Source organism: Myotis myotis, unplaced genomic scaffold, assembly GCF_014108235.1.
Source record: "Myotis myotis isolate mMyoMyo1 unplaced genomic scaffold, mMyoMyo1.p scaffold_m19_p_7, whole genome shotgun sequence".
NCBI lineage: Eukaryota > Metazoa > Chordata > Mammalia > Chiroptera > Vespertilionidae > Myotis > Myotis myotis.
The window spans coordinates 4,667,983-4,692,587 of record NW_023416379.1 but is presented as its reverse complement, the minus strand read 5'-3'; the positions used below and the strand labels follow the sequence as shown (position 1 = coordinate 4,692,587).

Here is a 24,605-nt window from a genome sequence, read left to right as displayed (position 1 = left end):
GGAGAAACTGGCATTTCTTTCCCTGTACCTTTGAGATACAAATACCTACTCTTCTTAAAAAACTCTTATCTGGGCCATCTTTTAAAATGCAAGTTTCTGGGAGGTAATCCTTATCCAAATAAAAAACCTTAGCCATTTAAGAAGACCAATTAACTCATTTCAGCTGTTAAACAATGATTGCTAGACAACTCTTAGGTTCACCAACTTTGGGCCTTTTATTACAGAAAAGCTAGAAAATACACTTGAAACTGTTAGTGAATGTCATACTTTATTAGAAATATGTCTCTTAAAAGTCTGAGTGTGCCTGGCTGGCATGGCTCAGTGGTTGAGCGTAGACCTATGAACCGGTTAGTCATGATTCAATTTCCCAGTCAGGGCACATGCCCAGATTTTGGGCCTGATCCCCGGTTCGGGGCATACAGGAGACAGCCCATCAATGATTCCCTCTCATCATTGATGTTTCTCTCTCTCTCTCCCTCTCCTTTTCTCTCTGAAATCAACAAAAATCATATGCATATATAAAAGCCTAATATGCAAAGTGTCCCCTCGGGAGTTGGACCAACTGGGAGTTTGCTCACTTGCTATGACGTGCGCTGACCACCAGGGGGCGGCGCAGAATGAAAGAAGGCCTGCAACCAGCAGCCAGGGAAGGGAGGATCCAGCTGGCCGCTGCTAGGGACTCTACCCATGCACGAATTTCGTGCACTGGGCCTCTAGTATACGTATATGTTTTTACAGTGTGAGTGTGGCCGATTTGGCTCAGTGTATAGAGCGTGGGCCTGCAGACCCAAGGGTCCCAAGTTTGATTCTGGTCAAGGGCATGTACCTTGGTTGCAGTCTCCACCCACCCCCCCATACCCCCAACCTCCCCCCCTGTCCAGGCACATGCAGGAGGCAAACAATTAATGTGTTTCTCTCACATCGATATTTCTCTCTGTCTTTCCCTCTCTCTTCCACTTGAGAGTGAATTGGGGTGGGGGGGGGGGTGAATTGTGTTTCAATAGACTATAATACACAGTTGTGAATATCAGACTCTAATTTAAATAAAACTTTGTCTTCAAAGTTTTATTTTTCACCTATAAATTGAACTGGATCCTGAATTTATCTATGTTTCTTAAATATTTGGCCACACCCCTCCAAACTAATGTTTCCTTTTTCTCCCATCCTTTGACTTGGCATTTTTAAGGACTAAAACTTTTCCCTTCCACCCGGGCCATGTGTCCTAATTCTAACACCCAGTGCTGTTCCACCACCTACAACAGGTCAGTATGAGAGGAGCCATGTAAGTACTCGCAGGCATCGGGATGGCACCTGGAGCGCAAGGGTGGAGGGAGGGTCAACGTGATGGAACTGCTGAGATGGCCAAGGAGAAGAAGGCAGGCAAGAACCAAAAAAGCAAAGAAAGGTACTTGGGGAGAACTATACTTCGAGGCAGATGAAAGAGGGAGCGCAGGTGCCCCCAACAGCAATGGAAACCAAGGGGAAGGAACAGATTTGAGGAATAGGAAAAGGGAAATACGTGGAGGGGCTGGGCTTGTAAACCATATTCACACACAGGAGCCCAGCTGCAGGACAGCTTAACCTATGGAGCAGAACGCATGAACCTCGAACCCCCGCTGGTTAAAACAGACAGACAGCGCGCTGTTAGAACACAGACCAGAATTTGGGGACGCGATGAATTTCAGACCTTCGGGGGGTCTCTCGGGTTAAAGTGACCGTTGCTGGGCTCAGAGACCTGCCAGCACTCCATCTATTGGACCTCCCTCCTGGGTCAGCGCTGGGACCTGGGTCTGGAAGGGCCTATTTGAAGGGAGCCGGTCCGTCCTCCTTATCAGCACTCCCTCCCTACCGCGCCGACGATGGCACCCCCCTCTCCCCGCCCCCCCCCTCCACACACACACACACGTTCTCTTTGGGTCTCGGAGAAGAGCCAGAGAACGGCGGCGACCGGGAAAGAGTGGGCTTTAGGCTTCCAGAGAGGCCCTCACGCCCGGCAGAGGGTCAGCGGGTCAGCCGAGGCCCGCCAGTCCACGCGGGGGCGCCCCGGCCTCTCCACAGCCGAGCCCGCCGCCACCCGCCCAGCTCTCCGCTTGGCCCGCTTCACCGACGCCCTCGCCCGCCCCCGCAAGCCCGGCTCCCCTTCCCACCTGCCGGCACCTGGGCTTGGCCTGCCCGCCGCAGCTCTCCGAGGCCGGGTCAGCGAGGAAAGCACCTTCCTCCCCCGCGGCCAGCCCGCGACCTCCACCTGGAGGCGGGCGGCACGTGACCCCGCCCCCGCTCTCCACGCCCCGCCCTCGGCCCCGCCCACACCCGCCTCCCACCCTCCAGGGCGTCGCCGACGCGATGACGTCAGGCGTTGCGTGCTCTGTAGGCGACGCTGGAGTGCTGCTGGTTCCGTGGGCGGAGGTACGCGGCGTCTGCTCCCAGAACGAGAGGGAAAAGTGGGGTGCGAGGAAGATGTAGGGGTCCCGAAGAAAGAGAGAAGCGGGTGAAGGGACCGGGCAGCCTGTCCTCCAGCCGCTGGGGTACTGGGCGGTGTCCCGCACCCCCTCGGGCCGTTCTGACGAGGCCGGGCGGCTGGCGCACGGTGACTGCGCCGTGAATTTCCTTTGGGGGGCATTGCCCCGGGACCAGGTGTAGGAGGCTAAGGGTTAGGTTGGCGGGCACGGGCTGGGTTTTTTCCCTTTTAGTTTAGATCCTTGGGAATGTCATTTATTTGGTAAATGAACACAAGTCTGAAGACCCGGCTTGTACCCTTTGGGGAGGGAACGGGGAGCTACTGCTTAATCTCTTCCAAGGCCCTGTCTCAGCGGTAAAATGAGATGATTGGACTCAATATATAATTTTAAGGCCTCTTTCGGAGCTACCATCCTGTGATTTCTGCCTCCCAGGATCTTTTTTTTTTTTTAATCATACTCTTGTGTGGGAAGAGAAATCTTTCAACTAATGTTTTATTACTTTTTAAAATATATTTTTTTATTGATTTCAGAGAGGAAAGGAGAGGGAGGGAGAGAGAGAAACATCAATGTTGAGAATCGTTGATGGGCTGCCTCCTGCACGCCCCCTACTGGGGCTGGAGCCGGGACCCTGGTCAAACACGGGACTCTTCAGTCCTCAGGCCGCGCTCCTTCCCCTGAGTCAAACCAACTAGGGCTCAACGAATGTTTTAATTTTAAAAACTGGGTTGGACACACTGGTGTCGGTAAGCCGCTTGCTTTCATTAGGATTGACTGGTAAACTTGTTTGCAAGTAAGGTTTAGACATTAATATCCCAGTAGATGTGTAATTTTACTGAAAGATCAGAATATCTGTTTGTTTTCTTAATGTCAGCTCTCCGTCCTCAAAGACTTAGGTGTTTATTCATATTCTCCCTCATTTCAGAGGTAAATCTCCAAAGTGTATTAATGTTGATGCTTTTGGATTGTATGTCACTGTCTTCCTTTTGTTAGCATTTTTAAGGTCGTCTGCATCTTCCGACTGAGGAGAAGATGGTCAACGTCTTGAAAGGAGTGCTCATAGAATGGTTAGTAGCTTTGATACTTCATGAGTTTTTTCTTTTGTTTTAAGAGCTGAATGAATCAAGTTTTTCACCTTCCTTGACTTCAGTTTTCTTGCTTAGATAACAAATGGAACAGATTTTGTGGCTAAGTTTCTTCCTGGTGCCAGATCTCAGTGGCTGTGTTGAACTGATGTAATTGGCATTATTTCCACCCATTTTTGGTGGGAAGCAGCATAGTTGTTAGATTCGCGCTCTGTAGGGAAACAGGGCAGGTGTTCTAAAACCACGGGTATTGACTAGAATTGTTGGCAGCGGTGAGAAGGGCACCGGGTGTTACACTGGTGGAGTCAGACCAGATCTTGGTTCAACAACCTCCTTCCTTGAGTTCTGGCTAAGAAAGGATTCAGAGCCAAGACTCAAACTATAAGAGAAAGTTTAATTAGGTCTACCAGACCTGATGCCCTGAATCCAACTGTCCCCTATACCTGGGCTCCTGAGCATTAAAGAGAAAAAACCAACATGATATAGAAAAATGTTAGTTACATGCAAACAAGTGGTTAGAATAAGATGGAACTTGGAGACATTGTAGAAAATAGGTCTACCTTTCATCTAGTGCCAATATTCCACTTTTGTGTGGAAATTACCTAAAAATCGGTACAGCGGTCTGGTAGGGCTATTAGGAAGTCACAGAGGAAGAAAGCGGTAGAAGAAATGGGCTCAGGAAACAAGTTATAGAGGCCAAAGAAAGGGCCTTGGAGCTGAGGAGGGAGAGGGTGAAGGCCACTGGCCTGGGAGGAAGGGAGGGAGCGGCAGAAAGGCACCAGCTTGCTCTTGGGAGAGTCCGCCTTCCTAAGGGCTTTGAAGGCAGGGTTTTAGGGGCGGGCCCGGAGGAGGATCTCAATAAAATATTCAGCTTTCTGGGTGTGTCCTTTCAGGAGGGTGTCAGGGGTCATTAGTCAATGGAACTGGTCCTGAGTCAGCCCAGTCTGGTTGTGCAGGGCCTGGAGCTGAAACACAACTGAGGCCTAGATCTTATCCCTAGAGGTTAATGCTTAAGGGAGTGGTTGTGCAAGGGCCTGCATGGGAGTCGAATGAGGTCACTAGTTGCCCCCTTGTTCCACCCCTCAGGGCGTCTAAACTGAATGACCAGCGATATACAAGGGGAAGAAAGCTTATCCTGGGAGTGAGGTCCTTATTTTCCCAGTCTTGCCCGTTGCTAGGCACCTGGGGCTTTCCGCCCGGGTGACTGTCCTTGCTCTGCTCGTGTCTGTCTAACTGCCTACCGCAGAATTTCAGGGCCTGCTAAGTCTTCACCTCACAAACTATGGTCTTCCAAAAATGCAGGGAGAAAAAAAGCTAAGTGAGCCAGGTGAAGGTTGTTTAAACTAGTTGTACATTTCAAGGGAGAAAGGAGAAACCTAAATGAGCCGAGGCCCTCAACGCCCAGCACGGGTCAGTTCCGCAAAGCCACCTAACGTGGGGCTTGGTTATCGTGCAGCTGAAAACCGGAACTGCTGCACCGGTCTTGCTCAGTCTCCACTTGTTTGCTTGCCCCACCAGTAATTCGGTCTCATCTGTGGTCACTCCCATTCTCTGAAAATACTGTTACCTGTATCTCTAGGCCCCTAATATGAGTCATAATATGGATAATGGTACTGCTTACGTGATGGCAAGGCTGAGGGAGGAGCAAGTCCAAATCCCTGAGTACTTCTTGCATTTATAGTAGCACTGCCCTATAGAAATAATACTGTGTGCCACATATGCCATCTTACATTTTCTAGTAGCTACATGAGAAAGTAAAATGAAACAGGTGAAATTAATATATTTTATTCAACCCGGTATGCCTAGAATATTTCCACATGGAGTAAGGTTTCAGAGTCTGTACTAAGACTTCAAAATTGTGCTGTCTTTTTCCATATTAGCTTCAAAATCCAATGTGGATTTTATTTTACAGCACATTTCACAGACTATCCAAATTTCAAGTGCTCAGTACTGACATGTGACTAGCAGGCTACCAACGCATAGTGCAGATTTAAAGTTTGGGTAGAGGAGAGACCAACAAAAGCAGTTCAGAATAAAACAGTGCAGTTGGAGGGAAGTTAGGAATGTTTCAGGTAGGTGAGTGGGCTGTGTCAGGTGGTGGTAAGAGGTGGAATAAGATAACACACTGGAAGCCATTGTACATATGGGCACTTGGTTTTGTTTTTTTGCCTTGTCAGCAGGTTCTCCCAGAGACCATGTAGAAGTAGAATAGCCCTGTATTCAGCAAGATATTTCAGGTGCTGTACATTTCATAACAAATTGTCCCTTAAACTTTTATATTTTGAATTATTACAAATTATATTTCAGGTACAGGCTTGAGAATTCAATCTCAAATTGACTGCTTTCTATTTTCTTTCAAAAAGTTTAATGGAGGCCATTGATATAAATTGCCTAACTAACCAGCCACTCAACCCTACCAGATCGCTGTACCGATTTTTCGGTAATTTCCAAATCTGCCGCTATATCGCTGTACCTAATTTTCGGTACTTTGCCTAGTACGTGAAAAAAATGCGTCGCAAACTAAAAATAACCAGCCAATCGTGGTCAAACCTCATGGTTAGCCATTGCAAATGTCTGCCCCCATGTGTTTGAATTGACTTTGTGTGGTTTGACGTGAAAAAATTCTGAAAATTCACAATGAAACGAGCGGCTGATGAACCAAGCACTTCAAAAGGAAAGCGAAGTAGGTCTAGGCTTATCACAGTCCAACAGGTGATCGATACTTTGGTTGATTCAGACTCTGAGGAGTCAGAATTTCATCAAGAATACGTTTCCAGTTCAAGTGACACAGACAGTGAGAGCTCGAGTGATGAGGAGAATCTTGAACCTTACAGATCTGGAGCTAGATTGATAGTAGGAGAAGGGGGGCGTGTCCCTCAAACAGCTGATGGGGCAGATCTAGGTGGTGATGAAGGTTGGACAAGGAATTTTGTATCACCAAATTCAGATCTGAATTTCACTGAGGATGGAAAAGGCCCAGTGAACATTCCTGGATCTATCACAGAGGAGAGTGAACCAATTGACTTTTTATCCTTGTTTTTGGATGATACTTTCTGGCAAAATTCGACAGAAAACGAACCTCCGGGCCCACCAATTGCATATAGCAAAGCCCAACTCCTACAATGCCAAAAATTTCAAGGATGCCACAGTGGAAGAAATGAAGGCTTTTCTTGGACTGAGGAACTATATGGAATACTTATGTATAAAGCCCAGCTATCGGGATTATTGGACAAATGAGGGCTCTGACTTTGTTGGGATTACTCCCGGATTTCGAAATGTTATGACTCTAGACCAGGGGTGGGCAAACTTTTTGACTCGAGGGCCACAATGGGTTCTTAAACTGGACCGGAGGGCCGGAACAAAAGCATGGATGGAGTGTTTGTGTGAACTAATATAAATTCAAAGTAAACATCATTACATAAAAGGGTACGGTCTTTTTTTTTTTTTTTTTTTTTAGTTTTATTCATTTCAAACAGGCCAGATCCGGCAGCCGTAGTTTGCCCACAGCTGTTCTAGACAGATTCTTGGCCCTTTGGAGTTTTATACACATAATTGATGAGGAAGACACAGATATCGATAAGACAGATAGAATATATAAAGTTAGGCCTTTCTTGGAAAGTCTGCTCCCCAAGTTTCTCCACTTCTATCTGCCAAAGCAACATTTGAGCCTAGATGAGGGGATGATCCCGACAAAAAACCGCTTGGCCATCAAGCAGTATATCAAGGATAGGCCCACAAAGTGGGGCATCAAGTCTTTCCTTCTCTGTGAAGGTGAGACGCTACATTTTGAATGCAGAAATCTACACTGGTGCTGCACCAATGCCTATAAAAGACTTGGGCGCAGTAGGAAATACAGTCGTTCGTCTCCTGACCTCATGTGCAATGGAAAATAAATCTCATGTGCTTGTCATGGACCGGTTCTACAACTCTAACCCTTGCTAAATATGCACTGTCAGAATTACACACAGGAATTGTGGGAACCCTGCAGCAAAACAGGAAGCAGTTTCCTAAGTCACTGAAAAGTGTAAAAAAACTTGCTAGGGGTGACAGTTGCTATCTATGTCAAGAAAGTGTAACATGTTTAGTTTGGCAGGATAGAAAGCCCATCACATTTATTTCGAACTACCACAATCCAGCCCAAAATGTAGTAATAAACAGAAGAAATAAAGATGGCGGTGTGCAAGAAATACAGATGTCACAGCTGGTGAAGGACTATAATAAATATATGGGTGGCTGTGACAAAAATGACCAGATGACCCGCCTTCACCGGTCTCGTCGTCATTACCGCTGGCCCCGGCTGCTTTTCATAAAATTTTTTATGTGAGCCAGTTATAATTCTTACACTTGTATGCTTCAAAGCAGCAAGCTGCTTCAAAAAAAGCCAGTTTATTTCACCAGATATATTCAGAAACTGTGCCTGCCACTTATTGGTGGATACAGGACAACAGCCCACCGCCACCCACAAAAGGAACCCTGCCCTCAACGGATGACCCCAGGCAATCATTTTGCAGAGATTCCCCCTGGGACATCGTGTAATCATATCTGTGTTGTGTGCATGGAAAAGCACTCCAGGTACAACAAGCAAAATCCTGGAGTGTCTTACAAAGACAATCCATGCAAGAAGGTGAAGAGCAACATCTGGTGCTCACTTTGCAAGAAGTACCTCTGTGTGAACCAAGGCTCATCCTGCTGGGTGGATTGGCACACAAAGGTGGAATATTGGCGCTAGATGAAAGGTAGACCTATTTTCTACAATGTCTCCAAGTTCCATCTTATTCTAACCACTTGTTTGCATGTAACTAACATTTTTCTATATCATGTTGGTTTTTTCTCTTTAATGCTCAGGAGCCCAGGTATAGGGAACAGTTAGGTTCAGGGCCTCAGGTCTGGTTAAGTCATCTCATTTGTCAGCAGTTTCCTAGTGATACCACTGGTGTTCAAGATGGTTGGTAGGAAAACACACATTTGGGGGCAGAGGGGAATTAGAACACAAAATTAGTTTTTATGTGACAAGTTTAATTTATTTGAGGTAAAAATAAGCACATCAAGATACTGGTGATTTGTACCAGGTGAAGTTAAGCTTAAAAGTTGATTTGAAAGCAATTTAAAGAAAACTATTAAGTAATGTGTAATGCAAGTCTAACAAGAGATGGCTGGTAAGTAGCAAGGATAGCATGTGTAGGGGTTCAGAATGAGTCACCCCAAGATGTGCCTCTGGGGTATGTAGAGTATTTTGAATTGAAGGCAGTCGAGATCCTGCGGGCTCAAGAGAAACTTTTGCCCCCGCTTACTTACATAGAGGAATTTAAATTAGGGGCCTTGCCCATAATTAGAATTATCACCGGAAATAACCTTTTCTGACCTATCTGTAGGGCAGGACAAACATCTAATTAGTGAACATCTCCCTTCTGAAGCCTCAGGCACCCTACCTCATTCCTTCATTACGTTAGCTATCTTTGTCAGAGACCTCCATTCTCTCTCCCATCCATCACTGGCTATTGTTGCCTTTTAGTCTCAGTGTCACTATCTGTCAGGAGACCCTCAGTCTTATACCTTATATTCTTTCTTGTTTTCAGTCCCCCAAAAGGCCACATACTTCCATTGCCACCCCTCACTCCTTTTACACGCATTGTCTATGGCTGTATCATCCACTTTATTAATTCCATCTCCTCACCATCCTTTGCACTTTGCCCTCTAGAACCTGAGAGAGCAACAGAACCCCCTCAGCCTCTTCTCTGAACTTTTCCTCTTCCTTTCCCCAGGCCCCCTTTCCTTTAGGCTATAACAAAACCTGGCTTTCTCCTGAGTGCACTGCTCCCACAACCCTATGAAGTGTTGAATTGTTTCTCTAATACCTCTTGTACCATTGGGCCAGGAACGGGATAGGTATCTACCTTACTCCTCGTTGTCACTTCTAGGAATTCTCCTCTCTTCCATAGTAACTCCCAGTTCTGAATCTCATACCATCAGACCAGACCACCCACTTTGGAATAATCCACAAACACCCAGATCTTTTCTTGAGGGTTTTTCTCTGAAGACTACCGGTCACTCTCCAGGAGCTGTCCTGTCATGTTGTTAGTGATTTTGATGTCCATGGGGTCAGTCCTTTCAATACCATGTCCTCTCAGTTCCCTGACCTCTTCCAGTAAGCTTACCCTCCACCCAGTTGCAGTCACTCATTCACATAGTCAGACCTACACCTGTCCCTACCCATAGTGCCATCTCCAAAGTCTCCACTGTAGGCATCTGACAACCCCCTCCTTTCCTGTTCACTCCCTCTAATGCCCCATATCTCCATAATTTCCTCCACTCTACAGATATACAGTCTGTTGATTCTCCCACCTTTTCATTGTCCTTCGCCACCCCAACATCTCACTCTCCTCCTTTCCCAGCTTATGTTCCGCAGCCCATCAAATACTTGTTCTCTCAAAGACACATTCAACTCCCTTTCCCTTCTGTCACACTCACCAAATCTGGTAAAATTCAGCTCTTCACCCTCTCTGAGCCTTTACCTCCATAATTCTCAGTGGCTGGAGAAAAACATACAAACATACTAATTAGTCTCACTTCATATTTATGTCTGATAAACTCACATGGAGCCTGAATGCTAGCCAGCAAACCTACATTTCCTAGTCCACTTCTCCCACTCCTAGTAACGCTTTTACAGTCAATTAAATCTAAGATTTCATCGATTTTATAACTTACCAATATTTTAAGTACCTCTAAGAAAAACCACTGCCAATTATACTATAACGTGCTCTTTATTGTAAGACTCGTCCCAATTTTAAAGATGTTAAAATGTGAGGAAAAATGGTTCTTAGAATGGATGACATATAGTATTTCATTCCTTCAGTTTCTCATATCTCAAACAATTTCCCTGTCCTCACTTCCAGCTGAGCCCTTGCTTCCTGATTAACTGAGGAAAAAAAAATCAGAAGAGAATGTCCACTAGTCTTTACCACATGGATCTGTCTGTGCCCATATACTCTTCTCTGCTTGGGAACTAGATCCCATCCCCTCTTGCCTATTTAAGAACACCTTTTCAGAAGTTCTCCTCTTTTCTCCTGCTTTATCAGCTTTTCTTTCTCCATTAGGTCATTTCCGTCAGCATCACAAACATACTATTATTCTCCCCTCCCAGGTGAAAACACTTGATTCCCACATCCCCATCCAGCTCCCACTCTGTTTTCCTGCTCTTTGTACCACAATTTCCCAGAAGGCCTTCTGTGTTCACTTTCTTTAATTTCTGTCTTTTCCGAAACCCACTTCAGTCAGGCTTTCTCCTCTATGATTCCACCAAAACTGCCCTTGCCAAGTCCAGCAACTCTGAATCCAATAGTCAATTCTCAGTCCTTACCTTACTATACCTATTAACAGCATTGGGCACAGTTGATCACTCACTCTTCTTTTTTTTTTTTTTTTTTTTAAATTAAATCTTTATTGTTCAGATTATTACATTTGTTCCTCTTTTTTCCCCCCATAACTCCCCTCCTCCCAGTTCCCGCCCCACCCTCCACCCTCACTCCCCACCCACTGTCCTCATCCATAGGTGTACGATTTTTTGTCCAGTCTCTTCCCGCATCTCCCACACCCCTTTCCCCCCCAAGAATAGTCAGTCCATTCCCTTTCTATGTCCCTGATTCTATTATGATCACCAGATTATTTATTCACTTGATTCTTAGATTCACTTGTTGATAGATGCATGTTTGTTGTTCATAATTTGTATCTTTACCTTTTTCTTCTTCTTCCTCTTAAAGGATACCTTTCAGCATTTCATATAATACTGGTTTGGTGGTGATGAACTCCTTTAGCTTTTCCTTATCTGTGAAGCTCTTTATCTGACCTTCAGTTCTGAATGATAGCTTTGCTGGATAAAGTAATCTTGGTTGTAGGTTCTTGGCATTCATCACTTTGAATATTTCTTGCCACTCCCTTCTGGCCTGCAAAGTTTCTGTTGAGAAATCAGCTGACAGTCGTATGGGTATTCCCTTGTAGGTAACTGAGTTTCTTTCTCTTGCTGCTTTTAAGATTCTCTCTTTGTCTTTTGCTCTTGGCATTTTAATTATGATGTGTCTTGGTGTGGTCCTCTTTGGATTCCTTTTGTTTGGGGTTCTCTGCGCTTCCTGGACCTGTAAGTCTATTTCTTTCACCAGGTGGGGGAAGTTTTCTGTCATTATTTCTTCAAATAGGTTTTCAATATCTTGCTCTCTCTCATCTTCTGGCACCCCTATAATTCTGATGTTGGTACGCTTGAAGCTGTCCCAGAGGCTCCTTACACTATCTTCGTATTTTCGGATTCTTTTTTCATTTTGCTTTTCTGGTTGGGTGTTTTTTGCTTCTTCGCATTTCAAATCTTTGCCTTGATTCTTGCGCTCCTCTGGTCTGCTGTTGGGAGTCTGTATAGTATTCGTTATTTCAGTCCGTGTATGCTTAATTTCTAGTTGGTTCTTTATCATAACATCGAGGGTCTCATTAGTTTTCTTGAGGATCTCACTACATTTATCGGCGGCTTCTAGACAGTTCTTAAGAGACCTTAGAAGTGTGGTTCTGAACTCAATATCCTCCATTGACAGTTTTGTCCTGTTTCTTTGTCTCCGCATTTTTTATGCTTTCTTGGTACACCCCCTAGTGGTCTTTGTGCGCAGTCTTGTTGTAGTTAAACCTTGATTGTTGACGGCAATACCGGGGGTGATTTGACCTCCAGGCTAACTGGCTATGAGAGTCCGCTGTGTCTGCAGTGGGAGAGCTTCTGTGCTGGATCTCTAGGGCGGTGCTAATCTAGCGTTTGCCTGAGGCTATCCGGCAAATGGCTCTGCGCAGGGCTTGGGTGGGGCGGGTCCCAGGGGATCTACAGGGCGGGCCGGAGCGAGCAGTTATGGCTGCTCTCAGTTCCGTCCCTAGGGGCTCTGCCTCACAGAGTCCCAGCAACCGCTGCAAACCTCGGACAAAAAGCTGCCTTCGAGTTCTGACTGAAGCCAGACAGTCCCGCTTCTCCTGTTTGAGTCTGGGTCCCTAGAGACTCGCCCGGATCTGGAGCTCAGAGTCTGAAACTCCCTCCCGATTGAAAACAACAACCGCGCCCTCCGCCGCCAGCCCGCGCTCGCGCGCACTCCGCACCTGAGTATTTCACTTCAGCACTGCGCCTCCTCTGAGTCTGGGTATGATATTCTCTTTCCTCCTAGTTGTAGAATTTCCACTCAGCCAGCCTTCCTGTGGTTCTGGATGATGTCCGTTCCGTCTTTAGTTGTTTTTTGAAGTGGTTGTTCAAGGCAGGAATCTCCCGCGTTAACCTATGCCGCCATCTTGGTTTCTCCCCAAATGTCGATCACTTACTCTTCTTGAATGTCTTTTGTTCACTTGGCTTCCAGGACTCTTCATGCTTTCTTCCTACTTCAGTGTTCACTTCTTTATAATCTGCTTTGCTGATCTGTCCTTTTTTTAAAATATATTTTATTGATTTTTTACAGAGAGGAAGGGAGAGGGACAGAGAGCCCGAAACATCGATGAGAGAGGAACATCAATCAGCTGCCTCCTGCACACCTCCCACTGGGGATGTGCCTGCAACCAAGGCACATGCCCTTGACCGGAATCGAACCTGGGACCCCTCAGTCCGCAGGCCGATGCTCTATCCACTGAGCCAAACCAATCAGGGCTGATCTGTCCTTTTTAACCTTTTGATGTTGGGTTGTCCAGGGTGTGGTCCTTGGACTCTTTTCTGTAGCTATACTCATCCCTTGTCATGGCTTTGATGAAAGACACATTTCGGTAAATCCAAAAAATTATATCCCTTTTCCCCTTCTGATTATTCTATTCATTTCAAAATAAAGCCACAAATAAATAGAATTGAATTTGGATTTCTTCTTTGAGCTCAGCATTCACAAAGAGATTTTGTTAGAATTTTCTTTAAAGATTCTGAATGATAGTTCAGACTTATAAGCTTCAGAATTTTAAGGAAGGGGAAGATACTTGAGTACCAACTGCAGATCAAATACTATCCTTGGCATTTTTCTCCTTTAATTTCTATAACAATTCTGTTATGTAGGTTTACTTTGAGGTTTTGGGAGATTCAATACATTTTAAGGTCACACAAGTAAGTGCTAAAGCTAGGGTTGAATCCAGATCTGACTCTAGCTGTGTACCCTGCTTTATAAAGTGACAATTTAACTGGTTTTGTAAATTAACGTGTCACTGGCAAGGTATTGAAAAGCTATTGGCTTTTTAAATGTAATGGTTGTGGACAAGTAAGAAAATTAATTTTTAAAGTCAGTTAAGGAGGCTGTGATTCTAGGCCCTATTAACTACAAAGCTTTGAACATTACTTCTTCACTTGTCAGTGACAAATTATTCTTTTCAAAATATTATTGGCCTCTTTCTCTTAAACTTACACTAACAGCTCTAAAATGAAGCTACATCTATAAATCATTAACACTTAAGGCAGAGTGGGAGTGAGAGTTTAGGATTTTTAACTTAACCTAAAAATTCGACGTGCTCAAAATTCTAATCACTCAGGTTCTGGTGTAAATTGACAGTAAGGTTTCTCATCAATATGTGTTTACCTCTACAGTGACCCTGCGATGAAGCAGTTTCTGCTGTACTTGGATGAGTCAAATGCCCTAGGGAAGAAGTTCATCATTCAAGACATTGATGACACGCATGTCTTCGTAATAGCAGAGTTGGTTAATGTCCTCCAGGAGCGAGTAGGTGAATTAATGGACCAAAATGCTTTTTCTCTTACCCAGAAGTGAAAATACTAGATATTAAAAGTAACATGCAAGAGACTCATCACTTAGTATCTTCTGTGGCAGGCTAGACTTAGAGACTTGCTAAGAAGCATGCTGCGAGAAAGACTCGGGCATCATTTGTTCAGAAAAAAGCCCCTGAGCGGATACTCTGGTTCTGTTTTGTGTGTGTCTGTGGTTTTCTTTTTTTTACTACATGTACCCTAGAATTAAAAAAACAAAACACAAAACTTAACAGTTGGCTATAATTTGACTTTTTATTGTCCTTTATTAAAATACTAGAGGCCTGGTGCACAAAAATTTGTGCACTTGGGGGGAGGGGGGTCCCTCAGCCCAGCCTTTGCCCTCTCGCAGTCTGGGACCCCTCGGGAGATAACGACCTGCTGGCTTAGGCCTGCTCCCGGGTGGCAGAGGGCAGGCCCAATCCCTAGGTGCAGCCCCTGGTTGGGCTCAGAGCAGGGCCGATTGGGGAGTTGGGGCGCCGCCCCGTCATGCACAGAGCAGGGCAGATTGGGAGGTTGTGATGCCACCCTCAGTCACGCTCAGGGTAGGGCCAATTGGGGGGTTGGGGCACTGTCCCCTGTCACACTCAAGGCAGGGTCGATGGGGAGGTTGCAGCGCCACCCCCTGTCACGCACAGAGCAGGGCCAGTCAGGGGGTTGGGGCGCTGCCCCCGTCACACACAGAGCAGGGCCCATCAGGGGGTTGGGGCACCGCCCTCTATCACCCACAGAGCAGGGCCGATCAGGGGGTTGGGGCGCCACTCTCACACTCAGGGCAAGGCCGATGGGGAGGTTATGGCTCTACCCCATCACCCACAGAGCAGGGCCCGTGGGGGGGGAGGGTTTGGGGAGCTCCCCCCTATCAGGCACAGAGCAGGGCTGCTCAGGGGGTTGGGGCCCTGCCCCCTGTCACACACAGAGCCACAGGGCGATCAGGGGATTTGGGCGCTGCCCCCTGTCACGCTGATCCTGGTGCTGGGAGGCATATTACCCTTTTACTATATAGGGTAGAGGCCTGGTGCATGGGTGGGGCCGGCTGGTTTGCCCTGAAGGGTGTCCTGGATCAGGGTGGGGGTCCCTACTGGGGTGCCTGGCCAGTCTGGGTGAGGGGCTGAGGGCTGTTTTCAGGCTGGGAGTGACTGAAGTTCCCAACCGCTCCTTTTTTTCTTTTTTCTTTTTTTATTCTGGACCAGCTTTACCTTGAGGCTTGGCTCCAGCTCTTAGGCCTCCGCGGCTGAAAGTAGGTTTCTGGCCTTTGCTTACAATGTTGCGAATCTGCTGGCTGAAGCCCTGCGGTATTTGTTACAATGTTTCTTAAACTGCCCGCTCAGAGGCCTGCAGCCGCAGGCGGAGAACGTTGGTTTCCTCCAACGATCCTCCGTCACTAAGGCAAGCAAGCCTCATGTTAGTTTCAAGCTGCCTGGCTGCCGGCCGCCATCTTGGCTGACAGTTAATTTGCATATCTCGCTCATTAGCCAATGAAAAGGGTAGCGGTCGTACGCCAATTACCATGTTTCTCTTTTATTAGTGTAGATAAATTGTTTTCCTACCTTTTTCATCACAATTTAATACATTAGGAATATAATGGAATGTGACTTTTAATTACCAGTCTAGCCTAGACGCTTATTTTTCTTGTTCCTGTTAACAATTGTGAGTTTTTGTAGTGTGAGTGTGGTTAGTTTTGTTTCACCTAGAAACCTCAGAGAAGTTTTTAATCAAAGTATGACATACATACAGAAAATGCGCAAATCATAAATGTACAAACCTCAGAATTTCCACAAACTGAACACACTTATACAACCAACACCCAGATCAAGAAAGAAACACCACCATCCCAAAAGCCCTTTCATAGAAACACCCAAGGGCCAACACTGTGCTGACTTTGAACATAGTTTTGCTTATTTATTAACTTTTTATCGATGGAATCATGCAGCATGTATTCCTGTCTGGCGTCTGTTACTCAGCATTATGTTTGTGAGAGTGATCTGCACTGTTGCATGGCGTTATACAGCTGACCTTGAACAATGGGTTTGAACTGTGCAAGTCCACTTACACATGGATTTTTTCAATAAATAAAGTAAATGTATTCTCCATATGATTTTCTTAGTAACATCTTTTTCTTTATTGTAAGAAGACAGTACATAATACATATAACTTGCAAAACATGTTTTAATCAACTCTTTATGTTATTGGTAAGGCTTCCAGCCAAAGGAAGCTATTAATCGTTTTGGAAGAGTCAAAAGTTATACATGGATTTTCAACTGCACAGGGGTTGGTGATCCTAACCACTCTGCTCACTCCTTGTATTCAAGGGCCACCTGTAGTTTTTTCATTCTCATAGCTATACAGTAGGTATTCCATTGTTTGCCTCAACCACTCGAGATATTTTGGTTAATAAATAGGTCCTAAAAATTTAATCAACTATACATTCATTAAACCTCAGTTTGAATTTGATATGCATACATCAGAAAAGGTCATTATTCAAGTGTTCATACTAATTTTTCTCTAGTGGCAGGATGTACACAACTTTATTGTATTTGAGAAAAGAAATGGAAGTACAGAATCTAATTGCAAATATGCTGGCATTAGTTACATTGATACTCTGTTACTCAGTTCCTTCAGTCCATCACTCATTCATTCAAAAACTAATTATTAAGTATTTCCACGTCCTAGATGTACAGGATACAGGTTTTAAAAAGATGGATGAGACATCTGTATCAGTAATGCTTTTAACTTGAAGAATACCAGCGAAGTTATTTAAGCAATGAAGAAGTTTAATTGTCTAATGTAAGAAGAAGTCTGGAGACATAGCTCCAGGTGTTCACCCTGCTTCTGTTCTGCCATCCTAATCATGTTGGCTTTTGGTTCCTGGCTTACTGTCTCATGATTACAAGTCATTGGCTGCCACTCCAAGGTATTATATTCACACCAGCAGCCCACACAAGGGAAGGAAGATTCCACTTGCCAGCAGAGAAAATAAGGAAAAACTTCCCCCTGGTGTAGCTCTCTTTTTATTGAGGTGGAAAACCTTTCCAGAATCTTTCACTTGTCTATCCCTAGACCAAGAGGGATAAAGTGAAAGTTGACTTAGATCAGTGCTTCTCAACCTTTAAAATTATCGGGAGTCTCTCCAGACTTCTTTTTTTTTATTCTCCAGATTTCTTATGTGGATGCTGTTCAGTCGAGGTGGAACTTAGTCCCCTACAGTGAGTATTTGCTGCACTGTGACTTGCTTCCAAAGAGTAGGTTTAGACCAGGTGAAAAGTAACTGTACAGTGGAGAAACCTGGAAAAGACTACCTTAGCCAGGCGATCAGGGTTAACATCAGAAATAAGTCATGCTAAGAACATGTACCCCTAATATGATGCCATGAGAAGGGTACTTCACCTCTGTGGTTTTCTTCCTAAAAAACAATCATCCCAGACTTACTATGACGAACACAGATTTAAGGGAATTCTACCAAATATCTGGCCAGTGCTCCTCAAAACCACAAAGGCCATAAAAAACAAGGCAAGACTGAAAAACAGGACCAGAAAAGACTAACGAGACATGATGACTAAATGTGAAGCGTATCCCAAATGGGATCTGGAAACAGGAAAGGGACACTAGGTGAAATCTAAGAAAATTTGCATAAAGTCTGCATTTTAGTTAATATTAATATTCTGTCTGCTTTTGTATAGCTTTGAAGATTTCCATTAAAAGTTTCTAAATGTGCCGAAACCGGTTTGGCTCAGTGGATAGAGCGTCGGCCTGCGGACTGAAAGGTCCCAGGTTCGATTCCGGTCAAGGGCATGTACCTTGGTTGCGGGCACATCCCCAGTGGGGAGTATGCAGGAGGCAGCTGGTCGATGTTTCTCTCTCATCGATGTTTCTAACTCTCTATCTCTCTCCTTTCCTCTCTGTAAAAACTCAATAAAATATATTTTTTAAAAAAAAGTTTCTAAATGTGAATATTTTATTCTAGTACTAATATACCTACATTTGTTTTAATAAAAAAGTATAGCATAATGGTTAATACCATGAAATTTGGCATCAAGAATTCTGTGTTTGAATCTGTTTTATCATTGAATAGTGATTTGGGGCAAGTTACTATTCTAAATTTTGATATAATAAGAAAATGGCTGATAATTTTCAAAAATTATTGAACGACATTGCAATGCCATGATTTATAAGAAATGTATATTTGGCCATTCAGATAACCAAAATATATTTGTCATATACTGGTTCGTGTAGTGTTAGTCCACAGTTCCTGACTCACAACTCCCCAAGCCCTTGGACTTTCCTAAGTGTTGAGAATTATAAAGGTGTCTTTTGGAAGCACGTAAGGATGGGGGCTGGTTGCCAAGAGAGCCACTCATGTGATTAGAGGGTTGGAACTTTCATTCCTACTTTCATCCCGACCTCGGGAGGGGAGAGGGGCTGGAGGGTGAATGAATTGCCAATAGTCAGTAATTTAATCAATCATGCCTATATAATGAAGCCTCCATAAATACCCGAGAGGATGGGTTTAGAGAGCTTCCAGGTTGGTGAACACATGGAGGTTTGGGGAGAGCGGCGCACCTGGAGAAGGCATAGAAACTCCATGCCCTTTCCCACTACCTTGCCTTGTTCATCTCTTCCATCTGGCTGTTCCTTAGTGATATCCTTTTATAATAGACTGGTGATCTCATAAGTAAAATGTTTTTCTTCCTTCTGTGACTCACTCTAGCAAGTTAATAGAACCCAAGGAGAGGGGTTTGTGGGAACCTCTGATTTATAGCCAGTTGGTCAGAAGTAAGGTGACAGCCTGTGTGTGGTGGGTGGTGTGCAGTCTTGTAGGTCTGAGTCCAGAACCTGTGGAATCTGGAGCTATCTCTGGGTGGACAGTGTCAGAATTGAATTAAATTCTCAGGCACTCTGCTGGTATTTGAGAATTGCTTATTGATGTGGGGAACTCTCTACACACACTGAAATGGAGTCTCAGAGACATTAGCCCACAGATTTAAGAAGTTAATAGGACTGCAGGATAGATGCAAAGAAAAGCCATACTTATGCACAATATAGTCAAAATGCTAAAACCAAAGATACAGGAAAATCTCTAAAAGCAGCCAGAGGAAAAAATACACTCACCACATATATCATGAAAAACAATGAAGGCCAGAAGACAATGGAAACACACCTTTAAATTGTTGAAAGTGAAAGAAAAGTCAAAATAGAATTCTAAAAATATCCTTCAAGTCTGAAGTCAAAATAAAACATTTCAGATAGAAAAGCTTGGAGACTTGTCATCAGCAGATCTGTGTTACAAGAAATCCTAAAAGATGTTCTTCAGGCTGACGGGAAATGATACCAGAAGAAAGGCCAGGTCTGCTGGGAAGAATGAGGAGCCCCGGAGAGACAGAGTAAGTAGATGGAAAGATATAAAAGACCTTAAAAATGTTTTCTTTATTTTTTCCCTTCCTGTCCTCTTTTTTCTTTCCCTCCTGGCACAGAAATTCTGGCATTGGAGGAGGAGGGGCTGTGCGGGAGCATGCTACACAGAATACAGTAGCAGGATGTCCCAGGGTTCCAGAAGGGCCATGGCAGAGGGATAGGGACACTCCAGAGACAATTGTGGGATGCCCTGGTGGCTGAGGATGTGGGAAAAAGGGGGAAGGATGTCATGCAGAGGCTTTGGTGACAGAGAAAACAGAGCAGTGGGAGGAGGGTGCAGAGGTAGTAAAGGGAGGTGTTGGAGAGAGTGGGTGGGAAATTGGCTACATTGAGCAAATAAGTTAACTGGTTGAGCAAATCCTATATAATAAAAGCCTAATATGTAAATTGCCCCCTCGGGTGGTGGTTCTACTGGTAGACTGGGAGTTCGACCACTCGCTATAACGTGCGCTAACCACCAGGGGGCAGCGTGGAACACGGCAGGCATCAGTGATGCAGTGCTGGCAGCAGGTGGCAGTGGAGGTGCTGCCGGTCCCAATGGGCCCCAGTGAGAGTGGGACCGTAGCTGCAGGATGGTGGAGCATGTGAGCAGGCAGGGCCAGGCCAAGGCAGGTGCGAGCAGGGGCCCGATCACCCCACAGATGGCCACCAGCAGTGGGGGCAGGGGGTGGGGCTGCCACCCAGCTCCCAGGTGCTGAGGGAGAAAGGGCAAATAGCAGTATTAAAATATTTCTTCTAATTATTTCCCTTTCAATGTGCACAAATCCGTGCACCAGGCCACTAGTAATTAAATATATTGAGGATATTAGAAACCAAGTTTCTCATTGAGAAGACATTTACATGGAAAGGGGGAAGGCTGGAAAGGATACAGGAATGTTGTTGGAATTGGAAATATAACTCATGATAAATATGTAATTTTTATACAGATCTAGAAATTATTATAAATGTGTGTGTGCGCAAAAATGTCTTCTGTCTCCTGAAAGGACCTAGAAGCAATGCCCCATAGCAAAAGCCCCAGATCTTGGTTTCTAAATGCTATTCTACACTAAAAAGAGTCCTTGGAGGAATGGCTGATTCCAGAGCTGGAGCCAGAGAAAGTATAAGGTGAGTAAGGATACAGAAGATTTGATAACTGTCAATCCATTTGATATTTACAGAACACTTCCCCTGACAAAAGTAGAATCCTCATTCTTTTCAAGTGCACATGCAACAGTCACCACTCTCAGAGCGTACGCTGGCTCATAAAACAAGTCTCAGTGAATTTCAAAGGATGGGATAAAAAAGAAAATATAAATGAGAAACGCCAGGGATGAAAGAGAGGATATCATTATAGATCCTACAGATTAAAAGCATAATAAAAAAAATTACACAGGACTTTATGCCAATTTGACAATTTAGATGAAATACATAAATTCCTTGAAAAAATAAAATATATCAAAACCAACACAAGATAAAAGGTAAAGTTGAAAAGTTTAAAAATTGAATGTTTAATTTAAAAATCACACGAAACTATAAGCCCAGCTGAAATTCTATCAAACATTAAGGAAGAAATACCTTTTTACACAAACTCTTTGAGAAAATAGTAAAGAACACTTCCCAACTCATTTTATGAGGCCTACATAACCCTGACACCAAACCTGGACAAATACTGTAAGAAAAATTATCAACTAAATTCTCTCATGAGAATAGACACAACAATCCTTACAAAACATACCAAATGGAATCTAGCAATATACAACAAGGAGATATATATTTTTTAAATCAGCAATATATAACAAGACTAATGCATCATAACCATTTGAGCAAGACTATTTCAACATTCAAAAATCAATTGCTATGACTCACATTAATAGAATGAATACAGGAGAAAAACCATATGATCATGAAATATATGCAGAAAAAAGTATGAGACAAAATTTAACACTCATTCATGATTTAAACAAAACTCCATAAACTAGAAAAATATGGGACCTTCCTAAATCTATTAAGTGTACCTATTGAAATAACTACAATTAATATAGAATAGCAAAAAAGGAAAAAAAAAAGAATGCTTCCCCTCTAGAACTGGGAACAAGGCAAGAATATCCATTTTACCATTTCTAATCATTATTATACTCTAATTTCCTAGCTAGTACAATAAGTCAAGAAAAAGAAATAACAGGCATGCAATTGTAAAAGAAAAACTGTTGTATTCACAGACAACAAGATTGTATGTATATGTTGAAAACCTTATAAAATCTAAAAAGACAATTGAATTTAACAAAGTCATAGGATACTACATCAATAAACAAAAGTCAATTTTTCTATATCAGCAATGAAAGGCTGAAAAATAAAATTTTAGAAATACCATTTACAATAACATTAAAACCACAAATACATAGGAAATAAGATCTATCATGTACCTCAGTTTCCTCACCCATAAAATAAGATCAGAGAAGTTCCTTCCTCATGTAATTGTTGTTAGGGTTATATGAATATTTTTAAACACAGAATATTGCCAGGTAGGTCATAAGTCCTATGTAAATGTTAACCCAAATCTCAAAGTACATGCCAGTTATAAGGTGAAAGGAAGATATAATATAGATGTTTAAAAATTACCACTTGATGTGAAATTTTCCCCCTACCACAAAGAAGGAATTGTGACCTATTGAATATGTGACAGTGCTATTAACATCTGTTAAAAATTTGAGTCTTGCCCTATCTGGTTTGGGTCAGTGGATAGAGCGTTGGCCTGTGGACTGAAGGGTCCCAGGTTCAATTCCGGTCAGGGGCACATGCCTAGGTTGCAGGCTCGATCCCCAGTGTCAACCAATCAGTGATTCGCATCATTGATGTTTATATCTCTCTCTCCCTCTCCCTTCCTCTCTGAAATCAATAAAAATATTTAAAAGAAATTTTTTTGAGTCTTGACCAAGTCTGATATCTTGTACTGAGTAAGTTATTCCAGTAGGAGGAGCTCTGACCTAGAGTTTGAAATGACACTATTTGCTTTGGGGATCCAGACCTTCCATGACCTAGAATTTGTCCTTTCTTTGCTCTCTGTGCAGTGTTTAGAGAAATAAAATGCTGCTACAAACTATATATAATTTTTCTGAGAAGCAGTATATTGGAATAAATGAATTTGATTTAGATTTCAGACTTAATTTCTAACAGAAATAATGCATTTTCCTTGTATTGGCAAAAAATTAAAAAGGGTAACTTTTTACTTTATAAACATCCACATTTGGGGATTAAAAACAGTATATCTACTTTTTCTTCTTCTTTTGAGACCACTGTATAGAAAGCTTTACAAAAGCTTTCTCGGCCTCAGACCTCAAATTTACCCTTAGGCTTCCAAATGTCCTCTACTATTAAACAAAAAGAGCCATCTTCATCAGCAAGAGCCATTTTATTGTTCTACCTTCATATTTATTAAATTTAAAATATTTTCCTATTTTCTTTTTACTTGTTCTTAACTCATTTAGTCTTCAGAAGTGCTATTTTTGTTCTTATTGAGGTACTAGAGGCCCAGTGCACAAATTCGTGCATAGGTGGGTTCCCTCGGGGTGGCCTGCTGGGATTGGGCCCCAGCTCGTGCCCCCAGCCTCACAGCCCAGCAGCCCCGCCCGGCACCCTGCTGTGGCCTGGCGCTGCCCTAACCCTAACCCTAACCCTCATCTGCTCCACTATCCTGCCCGATGATTGATGGGGCCGGGGCTCTCTCCCCCGCCCCCAGCTCCCTCAGTGCCTGGGGGCCAGGCGGTGGCCCTGCTCACTTGCTCCACCATCCCACCGTGTTCCTGCTCTCATCAGGGCCCATCGGGGCCGGCAGTGCCTCCCTGCCACCCGCTGCCTGCCAATACCCGCCATGTTCCATGCCACCACATGGTGATCTGCGCACGTCATAGCGAGTGCTTAAACTCCCAGTCGAACAATTTGCATATTAAGCTTTTATTATATAGAATATTTGACCATGAAGAGTTGCATATATTTAAGGTATACAATTTGATGATTTGATATACATTGTGTGGTGCTAGCATTATGAGTTTTTACATTTTTGTCATTTATCTCATAGTTGCTCTTGAAAATCTTGATTTAAATCAAGTAAACCAAAGGGGACATGTCTCACTAATTTCAGGTTGCTAGGCAACTAGTCTACCTCTCCATAGCATCTCTTATATTGTTCAGAGATGCGGCAAAAAGTATGTACTGTTTAAGACATATACATACATATATATGCCTATATATATGTATGTATATATTTAATAGAATCACTTCTTGGAAAACTATTCAATCTGTGGACTTTGTGTTATCTTATTTCTCTAAGCCAATTTCCCATTCCATCTTTCAATCTTTTGAAGATGAACAAAATTAATATTTAGAATTTTTCCTTAGTGAAATGAATGGATATCAATGTATATTTTCCTCCTCATTCTCTGAAATGTTTCATATAAGATCTAAGTCTTTCTTAAATATAATATCAAAACCAAATATTTTTCACAATGTCATAACAAATGGCATTATTATCTCTGTATGTGTTTAGGTTTGCAAGCGTAGAATCTAGAAGCTGATTAGTTCCTGCAAGGTACCTTGCCTATAATTATATGTACTTAATTTATGATTACTTTGGTGTGTAATATGAACACTATTTAAAGATACAGATTTTTCATCTCATATGTTTTTTACTTCTTAAAATTATAACTTGAAAAACCTAAAGATAATTGTTAAAATAGCCAACTATAGGATCCTTAACTTTATTAATCACTTTATTTAAAAGATCAGAGAGCCGAAACCGGTTTGGCTCAGTGGATAGAGCGTCAGCCTGCGGACTAAGAGGTCCCAGGTTCGATTCCGGTCAAGGGCACGTACCTGGGTTGCAGGCACATCCCCAGTGGGAGATGTGCGGGAGGCAGCTGATCGATGTTTCTCTCC

The 24,605-nt window shown here is 43.5% G+C and overlaps 2 protein-coding genes across 11 annotated transcripts in view; one reads left to right on the top strand and one right to left on the bottom strand.

Annotated features, from left to right (window-relative positions):
- The window catches only part of SERAC1 (serine active site containing 1), a 36,621-nt gene extending 34,345 nt beyond the window's left edge, over nt 1-2,276 (bottom strand). For 5 of the 8 annotated variants that reach the window (XR_004968820.1, XM_036317172.1, XM_036317176.1 and 2 more), the window contains exon 1: nt 2,148-2,276. The gene's annotated coding sequence lies outside the window, so the exon portion shown is untranslated. The remainder of the gene's footprint in view (nt 1-2,147) is intronic. The other 3 variants (XM_036317174.1, XM_036317175.1, XM_036317173.1) reach the window with 2 other exon arrangements.
- A 41-nt stretch (nt 2,277-2,317) lies between these two features.
- On the top strand, nt 2,318-14,515 carry GTF2H5 (general transcription factor IIH subunit 5). 3 transcript variants are annotated; one of them, XM_036317592.1, is made up of 3 exons: nt 2,318-2,406; nt 3,450-3,523; nt 14,106-14,515. In XM_036317592.1, exons 2-3 carry the CDS (start codon nt 3,489-3,491, stop codon nt 14,284-14,286), a joined length of 216 nt encoding a protein of 71 aa, XP_036173485.1. In that variant the 5' UTR covers nt 2,318-2,406; nt 3,450-3,488; the 3' UTR covers nt 14,287-14,515. The 3 variants fall into 3 exon arrangements, with proteins under 3 accessions (XP_036173485.1, XP_036173486.1, XP_036173484.1); XM_036317593.1 differs by lacking the exon at nt 2,318-2,406 and adding an exon at nt 2,414-2,587; XM_036317591.1 differs by lacking the exons at nt 2,318-2,406; nt 3,450-3,523 and adding an exon at nt 7,003-8,277.
- The last annotated feature ends 10,090 nt before the right edge of the window (nt 14,516-24,605 follow it).